Source organism: Myotis davidii, unplaced genomic scaffold, assembly GCF_000327345.1.
Source record: "Myotis davidii unplaced genomic scaffold, ASM32734v1 scaffold38, whole genome shotgun sequence".
NCBI lineage: Eukaryota > Metazoa > Chordata > Mammalia > Chiroptera > Vespertilionidae > Myotis > Myotis davidii.
The window spans coordinates 6,292,384-6,303,246 of NW_006291383.1; the positions used below are offsets into that span (position 1 = coordinate 6,292,384).

At 52.9% G+C, this 10,863-nt stretch overlaps 1 protein-coding gene across 1 annotated transcript in view; it reads right to left on the minus strand.

The window, feature by feature from the left end:
• Positions 1–10,863, minus strand: part of MMP24 (matrix metallopeptidase 24) — a 25,861-nt gene continuing 14,998 nt past the window's right edge. The window contains exons 4-8 of the mRNA XM_006764565.2: positions 10,330–10,491; positions 8,020–8,234; positions 5,892–6,030; positions 4,475–4,741; positions 1–2,664 (exon numbers count right to left, since the gene is read on the minus strand). Of these exons, the coding sequence (XP_006764628.1) occupies positions 2,327–2,664; positions 4,475–4,741; positions 5,892–6,030; positions 8,020–8,234; positions 10,330–10,491 (1,121 nt within the window). The 3' untranslated portion in view covers positions 1–2,326. The remainder of the gene's footprint in view (positions 2,665–4,474; positions 4,742–5,891; positions 6,031–8,019; positions 8,235–10,329; positions 10,492–10,863) is intronic.

The following is a 10,863-nucleotide window of genomic DNA, read 5'->3' on the forward strand; positions in this document are numbered from 1 at the left end:
GACTGTATTTTTGTTTTATTTAGAAATGATTTTAAAAAACATTATACAAAGGCTGATCAGTTTAAAATGTGACTGACACTGAAATGCTATGATGTTCCCCAGGCTGAGGGGAAGCTGGGCTCTGGGACCCCCAGGGCTTTGCCCCTCTGTCTGCTCTGTCCTGGGGTAATGGACAAACAGATGACCACAAGGCAGGATAATCCGAGTTTGGAAGCCTCCAGGCTGAGCCCTCTCTGGGTCTAGCCTTGCATCCCTCACATCTGCAGCCTGGGCTGCCTGCCTCCATCTCCTGCTCTTTCTCAGCTGACCTGGGTAGTATTAGGAGCCAACGGGAGCCTGCGGGGCCTAGAGCATTCAAGAAGTGAGAGCACCAACCTGAGGAGTGGAGAGGGACCAGGAAGGGGAGAAAGGAGGCCAGGAAAAGATGGATAAAAGAGACACTTCTCATCTCATCTTGGACCTTAGAGGGGTCCACAGGTGGAGACCAAGGCCCAGCCAGCTCACTGGAAGGCCTGGGCACGTAACAACCTCTCTGTGCTTCATTTGAGGGCGTGATGAAAATTACCCTTGGCCTCCCAGGGCCTACACTAGTTTCATGTGAGTGGACAGGTGTGAGCTAATAAAGTGCTTTGCAAAGTATAAAACAGTGTACAAACCTATGAATCACTTATATCTCCGCAGTTGTTCCCCACCCGCCCCAGGGAGCCCGCCCTTGGCCAAAATGAGAAAAACAAAACAAAACACAAAAGGATAATGACAGGGAACACAGTGGAGCCCAATAGGTGTCTCTGGGACAAGAGATTTTGCTTTAGACAGTTAGCTCCCAGGACAACAGAAGTCCCTGTCTCCTACAGGTTAAGCTGACCCAAAGACCAGAGGTCACAGGGTGGGGGCAAGGTCCTTGTAGGCTCAGAGGGCCAGGGTGGCAGCATCCTGAAGACTGATACCACCTCCTGGATTTGGCAGAGAGCCAGCGGGCATCACTGAACCCATTGGTCTTGCCCAGGACGTCTCAGTGATAAGCAGAGCTGCCTCTACTGGGTTGGAGTGAGGCAAGCTGAGCCCTAGGAATTCCTGCCAGAGACAGTGTAGGGTGGGCCCCTAGGCTTGGGGCCACTACCCATGGGGGTGCTCTTTTCCAAAGAGCAACGCAGGAAAATGGCCTAGAGAGCTGGGTTAGCAAGGGCCAAGCTCATGATACGAACACAGGTTCCAGTCTGAGGGATTGAGTGGGCCTCAGGGTACGTGGGGGGTATGGGCTCTGAGCACTTGAGAAGGCTGCCCTGACTCCCTTACCCAAGGCCATGAGGATGTTGGCCTGAAGCCATTTCTGCCTCACGCCACCAGTCAGACTGAGCCCCCAGGCCACAAGCTACAGGCTGGAGTGCTGCTAGAGACTGAGGGAACGGGGAGAAAGTAAGGAGAGTGGAGGATGGTCACAAACTCAGATCAGCCTCCAGAAATAGGGTCAGCTCCTGCCCCAGTGCTTTAGTCTCAGGAGGAGGGCCTGGCTCCTGGGGTGTCTGGGTGTTAGAGTGGCCTTAGCAGCACCGTGGTCCTTATCACCTGGGACATGGCCTGTCACCGGCCTCATCACCAAGACAGTCACCTCTAATTCACCTAAAGCCTCAAGCAGCCTTTGCAGAATGGGACTTTAAACAGTAGAGACAGGACATTTAAATGTTCAAGATGTGACAGCTGGGTCCTTGTGAGACCCGGCTGGGCCACAGCCCTGCCTGCAGCATGTGACCCTAAATCCTGGGTCTCAGAGGAGACCCTGATGTGTGGAGCAGGTTTCCTGAGGGATCTGCTGCATGCCAGCAGGGGAAACCCGTCTTGTTGCCCACTGTGTTGGCAGCAGGGGTCCTGTAGCCTTGGAGAACAGTGGGGTGGGGGTGGGGGGACATCTGACCAGCAGGTGTTGGCAAAGAGGGACCAGGACTGGTGGCTTCTCCCAGATGGGACTGAGAGCACTAGTGCTGGCTTCCCACAGGAGGTGCTGGGTCCAGCCAGGAACCAAGCTGTGGCGTCTCATGGACACCACAGGATGCAGTGACCACAGGGCCTCCACCTGGCATGGGGCCTGGCCTATTCCCTTGAGTAGGGAGCAGTTTACCCAGGACAGAAGGCTGGCATCTGGGGCACAGCAGCCATCACTCCCTGCCCCACATTCATCCTAGGCCAATGCGCCCACCACTTCAACTATATGACCCCTAGCCTAGGGCCCTGCTGGCTCCAGTGGGCAGTGACCAGAGCTGCCCCTCAGACCCTGGTGAGGAAGGGCCTGCCTGGCCAGACTGAGTGGACAGAGAGGGCTCTAGGCTGCTCACACCCACTCCTGGACTGGCCGCTTATAGTAGGTGACAGGCTGAGGGCCTGCCTTGTTCTTGAACTGGAAGATGGTGTAGACCAGCACCAGGATGCAGAGGGACAGGATGCAGGGGATGACCACGGCCACCGCATTCACAGAGCCTGGCATGTCGTTGATGGTCACCATGATGTCCACGTCGTCCTGGGGCAACCGCCGCTCCTTGCGCCGTTCCACCTCCTTCTGGTTGCAGCCCATCCAGTCACGCAGGATGTTGCGTGGGTAGCCAGGCTCCACACTCAGTTTCTGGTTGTCAAACTTCCAGTAGTCCCGGCCCTTGTAGAAATAGGTGTAATCTGCAGAAACACAGCTCAGCATCACCACCACTCCCAGACACTTCCCTGCGCCTGCATGTGAGGGCAGAAGGCACTGTGGGTGTGTGGAGGAGGGGCACCTCTCCCACCTGGGGGAGTCCCAGAGGAGCTCTGAAGGAGGGGTGGGCTGGGAGGTGGGGAAGCACAGTGCTTGGCACATCCTGCAAATAGTGTGTCTGGGTCATGGACTGTCACCTGCATGGCTGCAGAAATGGGCACCCAGGACCTGGAGCAGCCCACCCCATATTCTCAAAGGTTCTGGGGAGCCATAGAGGGGCTTTAAGTCAAATTGGTAAGTTCAATTTGTGCTTCCCAGACTGGACCTTCTCAGCCTGGGGCCGTAGCTCTGTGACCCTGTCCCCATAGGCACTCCCACATGGGTCAGATCAAGCCCCCAACTTAGGGCTTGGACAGCGCAATCTCCATCGCTCTAGTGCCTCAGTCCAGCTCCTGCCTGAGCCAAGTGAGGCAGGGAGCAAGATTTTTCCTCTTGATAGCAGACACCACCTCTTGGCAATTATCATGGATTTTTTTTTTTTGGCTTGGCATACATCACTTCGAAACACTGATTACAAGATTTCTGGGACCCTTCTAGGGGAGGGGCTGGGAAGAAAGAAGGCAGCAAACTTGGGGGGGCCACTCCAAGGCTCCCAGCAACAGCCTTAGCAGCAAGCCAGTCCACAAATGCAAAGCAACGCACTCAGACTCTCATAGGCCGGTTCCCCACCCTGACTGGGACGTTCATTGGCCAAAGTCTTTGATGTCATCTGTTTCTGAGGCTCCCCAGAAAGTGAGACCATGTGTGTAAAGCATGAGGTACACAGGAGAGCCACCAGATAGCTGCTCTGTCCCTGGAGCTGTTGGCTTTTTTACTAGTGATCCTTGTCAGAGTCCTTCCCAATGACTTCTAAAGTGGCCCCCTCTGCCTAGTTGCTTTCTCACAGCATTTCTTTCCCTTACAGCATTGGTGGCTGTCTTATTTTTCTGCCCCTAGCCTGAGAAACAGGATGCAATGCAAGTCTTGTTCTCTGCTCCATCTTCAGCCCTCCCACACAACCTGGTTCTAAGTAATTACTGTGGAGTGAGTAAATCTGTCATTCCATATAAAACACATCAACAAGATGACAATGATGATATCAGCTAAAGCAGATGGCATGGGCCATGTGCTAGGCATTAGTCTAAGTGCTCTATATGATTTATTTAATCCTTACAAAATCCTATGAGGTAGGTATCAGAAAACTGAGGGAAAAAAGTGATTTGCCCAAACTCAGAGTAAGTGGTGGAGATGGGATGTGAAGCCGGCCAGGCTGTGCTTTTGACCATATCAGCGGAGATGTATTCAACAGACATTGATGATACCTACTCTGCGCCTGACAAGACCCAGCCTCTTCCTGAGAAGCTCCTACTCTGGCCTCTAGGAGGAGCTTAGAAAATGTCTTGTAAACAAAGAAAGCTTCTCTCTCCACCTCCCTGCCCTCAAACCCTGGGAAAACCGTATCATTGCTTTTCAGATTTGATAACTCAAGGAACTCCTGGAGTACACTCGAGGCCCATGAGGAATGCTGTTGGAAGGAATGAAGTCAGTCTATGAAAACACCTCTCAATGGAGAATCATCCCTGAAGATAAGAAATTGTGACTTGGTAGCTGGTAAGAGGATTTTGCTGTGTGAACATGGGTGGATACGAGGCAGCTGTCTTTGCTCCCAGGCAGTGTTTCTCAAGCCTGGGTACCCTGAGAGTGTGCCCCAGGGCTTTGCTGAGACCCCTCCCACCCTGCCGGGCCCATACATACATCCTTCCTTGCTGATGAAGGCCCCTTGGGGAGCCTGTGGGATGCCCTTCCACACGGTGATGGGTTTTGGGTAGCCAGGGTCTGTGGCCCGCCGCTCCTCGCTGTAGCGCCAGTACTGCTCGCCTTTGAAAAAGTAGGTCTTGCCCACGGGTTCCCAGCGCAGAGCCGTGTCAATGCCTTCTCGGGGCAGACAGCTGCCCAGCTCCCCCAGGCTGTGCGGGTACCCAGGCTCCACCGTCACCTCCTTAAACACCCAGTACTTGTCACCTGTGGCCAAGAGGAGCCCAGGATCAGCTTTGCCCAGTCACTCAATGCCAGAGGTTGTGGCTAGTGCCACCTACCCATCTTATTCAGGGACTAAAGTCATTCATAGAGCCAGAGTACGACAGGGAAACAGCCCCAGGCCTGCTTGATACCCTCAGTAGAAGACTGAGGCCTCTTGGCCCAGGTAAACCATAGGGGGCAAGTTGCCAGAAGCCAGTCACAGATCCTGGACAACTCATTCCATGCTGCCCAGGCTCCGTGTTTCACCCTCTGTGACTTGTTCCTTTCTCCTCTCTGAGTGATCTCAGCCACTCGTACACACTAGTGTTCCTTGCTCCCCCCCTTTCACCAATGACACCCAACTCTGAGGCTCTAGCCCATAGCCACTCTCTCAGTGGACCAAGCACCAGACCTGGGTACCCTGTGGCCCATCTGCCTCTGTGCATTTCCAAATTGGCTTTCCAGAGTTCCCCATCTCCATCACAGGGGGCGCCCTACCTCATCACCTTGCAGCCTCCCAGCGTCCCCAACAAGTCCTGGCATCACCTCTGGCCCTCTTTCCTCCTCCTCTAGCTGTCTTTAGCCTCCCTGCTCTGGGCCTTGCGGACATCACTCTCCTCAGCTCCAGCAACCATTTCAGAAATGGCCTCCCGCCTCTGCACCTGTTCTCTAGTTCTCTGTTGCTCACAAACATCCAGTGAATTTCCAGTGTTGCCCTAAGAGATCAATATTAAATTCTGGCCTGGCAAACAAGGCTCTTCAGGCCCCACCTCCCCCTTCCCTGCCTGTTCCAGCCTCTGGGCTGTGTGGCCTCCTCCCTCTGGACTCTTACAGAACTGATAGGGTGGCCTTCCATGGAGCACTGATGGTCTTCAGTGGCCTGTACATCCCTCTACTTCATGTGGCTGAGGACTGTTGCCCACCAACTTTGACACATACAGACCCTTAACAACCACTCCTTGACTTGATTGCCCCAAATTGTGCATTGCCTGCCTGAAGGGGTCTGTCCTTTCAAATGTCAGTGTCTCTGTTAGGGCTAGAAGGGCCCGTGGAGTACATCTGCCTCCCACCCCACTTCTCCCAGTTCACAGATGAAGAAAGGGGGTCCCGAGGACAGGGAACCACCCAAGTCCCTCAGCACAGGCCACATTACCTTTGAAGAAGACAAATCTTCCATCAGCCCTTTCATAGGCTGCATCTATGCGGGCAGGCAGGCCCTTCCAGAACTGCTCGATCTGCATGGGGTAACCCTCCTGCACCCGGTTATTGCGCAGGCGCCAGAACCAGCGATCCTAGGGGTTAAGGAGGGGAGAGGAAGAGGCATAACCTGTGAACCCAGTGCTCAGCCCAAACCACCCAATACCTTCCCCTGTGCCCAGCCTTGAAGCCCTTTGTCAAGTCTGCCCATTTACTGCTTCTAACTTTCAAAGCCCTGTGAGGAAGACCGTATGCTCATTAACTCTCTTTAAGTAAGCCAGCCTCCTTAAAGGAGCAGCCTGAGACAGAGTTGACAGGTCTGACGGGAGACGAGATGTGGAGGAGCAGAAGGGGTGATGCCAGGGCCTGGAGTAGCCACGTGAGGGCAGCAGAGAGTCACTGACATCAGCAGAGCCACTCCTAGGTCATTGAGCCTGGGCAGAGTGCCCTCCTCATATATGGCTGGCTTCATCCAGCAGGGCAAGGACCATGGGAAGCAAACCCTCTTTTGCTTGGGGGAATTCCCCCAAGACCTGGGTGTGAATTCAGGTTCCTCCACTTATAGCTGCATGACCTTGGGCATAGTACTTAAAGAGCCTCACCTGCAAATGGGGGAATAATGAGGGATCAGAGGAGAGACTATAGGCAAAGTGCCTAGAACAATAGGGGGCACATAGTCGATGTTGAATAAATGGCAGGTCAGTAGGCCAAGAGTGTGAGAAAAGCCCTCCTCTTCAAACTGGTGCCGGGCCTCACTGCAGCCCCTGGCTGGTAGGCATACTGGGCCAGGTCTACAACCTCCCAGGACCTCAGTTTTCTTATGTGTGAGTGAGGATGATAAAACCCAGACTTGCCTAGGAACTGTTCGGTTGGAGGATCCAAAAGTACAGAAGAATGAATGATTCGTAAAAGATGGTACAAAGGCTAGGAAAGGTTTTTCAAAGGTGTTTTACAATTTCACACCCAGTTTGTTTAAACCTTATTTTGACTTTCACAACTCTGGTTAAGTTGATTTGGGATATACAGGGTCTTAAGGAATGCCAAGTGGTTTCCTAGAGCCACTCGGTGAGAGGCAGACTGACCCAGGTGCCTGGTTCTTGCTCATTGCTCAAACCTTGCTGGGAGAACTCCACGAGGGGAGTGGAGAAGTCCTCCATGACCTCCCAGTGTGATTGAGACGTGCTGCCCAGACCCCCTTCATTGGAGGGCTTACTGCCTCCGAGGCTGGGAGTGTGGTCAGCAGGCAGTTTTCAACTGTCCGCCTCTCAGGATGGCCTCCGCTTCAGAGAGTTCCCCCCAGTCACATCCTTCCTTATCCAATGACTGAATGAGGCAGGGGGTATAAAGTTACAGCCATTTGGAGCCCAATATGGGGTAATTCTGACCAGCCAACCTAGCTCCAGAGCCCCCTGTGAGGGTGGCTGAGTCCGCAATGGACCTAATGGCTGCTTATAACTATCATCTTCTGCCCAATCCTGCTTCCCTCCCACAGATACTGATCCCAAAGGTACTCCCTCATCAAAGTCCTGCATTCCAAACATCGTCTCAGAGTCTGCTTCCTTAGAACCCAGTGCAACACACCAAGCAGGCTTCCCCACCAGTCAGCCCCTGGCTAAGGTGACAGGACCAGGCAGGTGCCAAGATGTAGCCTGGCTTGCTTCCTGTCAGGCACACCTGAGTACCAGCCTCTCAGCCCTGGCAGGATCGGGAGACAGACACAGCCACCACTGTGCCAGCCCCTACTTCATAGCCATGCATTATTTGATCTTCTTACACCTTCGTTAGGGGAATGACCCCTAGTTTTCAGATGGAGAAACTGAGGTCCAGAGAAGGGAGGTGACTTGCTTAGTCACAGACCAGAAGCAAGTCTCCAACACTTCCAAGAGGTAACCCTGGGGTCACCAATTCCCCCCCCACACACACACACACACACTCCCTCTTGATTCACTCAGCAGCACCAGGAAGAGATTGGGCCAGCTCCCAGCTAGGCCCCCCAGCAGGCCGAATCCCAGGGCAGCAGCCTGCTCCATGGTGGGGAAGACATGGGAGGGGACCCCTGGAAGGTGCCTGTTGACTGGGCCTACCTTAAACACAAACATCTCGCCCCGGAAGAGAGCCACTGTGTTGAAGTTGCCATCACAGATGTTGGGTTTGGCACCGGGTGTGGATGGCCTGTCCCCGAGGGGTGGCCGAGGAGGCCTGGGCTGGCGCTCATGCTTCCTCTCAGACGGTGAATGGATCCTGCGGACAGGGAGCGTGGGGAGGGGCCTTGTGGGCTCCAGGGGCTCGGCTGGGGGTCCTGGAGAGAGGGGCTGCATCTTAGAAAGGGGCCAGCCATTCCCTGCCACCCCATCACCTAGGCAGCCTGAAACAAGTCTGTCACACTCCAGCCTCCTGTCCTCTCTCCCCATTTTTCATTCCCCAATCTTTGAGAAAATAGGTGAAAAATAACCATTAAATGAGACTCTCATTTGTCCACCCTCAAATCTGGTATGTTCTCTTTCTTCTCTCCTTTTGTGAGAGAACAAGTCCCTTCTTAGGTTCAGTGACCCATACCCTCTTCCTCTGCTCCCCTCCACACACGCTGGCCCACTTCCTCACTCCCCTCCATTCTTTGTCCTGCTTCAGCATGGCTCTGCCCGTTACCCACTGCACTGCTCCGTCAAGATCACCAGTGGCCTCTATGTTGCCAGATTCAGTGGTTACTTGGTTCAGACTTTGATGTGCATATGAGTTCTTCAGGGATCTTGATAAAATGCAGATTATGACTCAGAGGATCTGGTGGGGCCTGCGATTCTGCATTTCTTTAAGCTCTCGGGTGATGCTCATGCTGCTGTCTGAGGCCCACACTTGTAGCAAGATCATAGAAACCCTTTCCTCAAAACACTCTTCTCTCTTTTCTGGAACCCAGCACTGTCCTGGTTTCCCTCCTACCCGGGGCTGTGCCTTCTCAGCCTCCTTTACTGGCAGCCTTTCCTCATTCCCCTCTACTCGAAAGGTGGCGGTAGCCCTGGGTCCTCTTCTTTTCTCTCTCTCTATTTTGGTCCCTAGGTCAGAGCTTCTCAACTTGCATAATAGGATCACCTTGGGAGTTTAAAAAAACTCTTGATGCTTAGAAGGCACCCCAGACCAATTAAAACCAAATCTCTGGGGTGAGGGTCTGGTATTGGTATTTTTTATTGAAACCGAAGGTGATTCCAGTGGGCAGCCAGGTTAAGAATCACCACCTAAGAGATCTCATCCAGTTCACAGCTTTAAAGACTCCCTTAGAGTCCAATAGGATGTCCTGGGATGACAGAAATGTTCTAATCTGCACTGTCCAGTACAGCAGCCTCCCACCACACCTGGCTACCGAACACTTGAAATGAGTGACTAGTGTTAGTGTGACAGAGGAACTGAAAATTTAATTTTATTTAAGTCTAATTAAGATAAATTTCAATTTCAGTAGCCACATGTGGCTATATTGGACACCAAAGATTTCCAAATCAACATCCCAGCCCAGATCTCTGAGCTACAGACTGGTCAGTCCTGTGGCCCCACAATTACAAAAGCCAGAAACCTTGTTGTCATCCTCCTGACCCCATGTCTCATCAATCAGCAAATCCTGGCCATTCTATTTTCAAAATACCTTACAGTTACCACCACCCCTGTCCAGTCCTCTACAGCTTAGCCTGTGGAGATCCTGCCTAACCTTCAGGGCTCTGGGTGGGGCCACCTCCTCTGTGAGGTCCAGAGAGAGCCCATCTATGCTCCATAGCCTGGGGGCAGTGGGGCACAGGAGGGGGTGCAGGCAAGGGGGTTGTGCTATGTGGATCTGCATTTTCTCAAGTAAACTGGTCTTCCTATCTCCACCTACTGGACAACAACAAGAATTTCACATACCAGTGTTACCAAAGAACTGGGTGGATGGTATGGTAGCAGGCTTCTCATATTTTATCAAGATATCAGCCTAGCTTCTTAGTTTTTCTTGTTTAAGAAAAAAGCTCTGGTTATGATATTCATCACATTGTATCACTGTTACTTGGGCAGATGTGTGGATCTCCTGGCTAGAGGTGGGACCCCTTGAAAGTGAACTTTAGGAGGCTAGAGGGAGGTGTGTGGAGGGGCAAGGCAAGAGAGAAGAGGGAGTAGGTAGCATACCTTCCCAGTAGCATATCCTCCCCTATTTCCCAGGGTGAGGGCAAAGGGGGATGGTGGAGGTGGGGAGGTAGCTTTGCCCACTCTGGTTAAGCAAGGACATCTTCAGTCTCTAAAGGTCAGACAGCTGTCAGAGACACAGCAGCTATGTGGATGGATGGCAGTGCTCCCCTCCCTTCCCCGCTCCCCGTGACAGGCAGGCAGCCACAGCCCAACCCCACAGTAGAAGTGGCGGCCCCCTCTCCCCTGCCACACACCGTAAATCTTCTGGATGCCCTGGAGATCATCCTGAGGCAGCTTGAAGTTGTGTGTCTCCATGTACTGGTAGAAGGGTGCCATGATGGCGCTGGGGTCGTTGGAGTGCTCCAATCCCAGTGCGTGGCCCAGCTCGTGCACAGCCACCAGGAAGAGGTCATTCCCTGTGGAGAGGGGGATGGGAGGTGCCCAGGGCACCCACTTAGATATCAGACAGTCAATCTATTATGTTGGAAAACACCCATAGACTTTGTGCGAGGCCCCGTGCCGGACACTGGATCACACCCTGCCTTTTAGAACTCTCGACATCATGGAGGAAAGGGAAGGAGAAACGAAATAAGTGAAACTAGTGTTCCAGGTGCTTTAATAGATGTCTATAGAGTGAGGATATCAAGAAGGAGGAGTCATTTAAACTTGAAGGAAGGTGTTCCATGAAGCTTCATCAAGGAGAAGCATAAGTTGAGTATTGAAAGATATGAAGTTAGTCAGGAGAATGGATTCAGAGGGTAGGAGAGGAAGATGGGTGGGGATGGCAT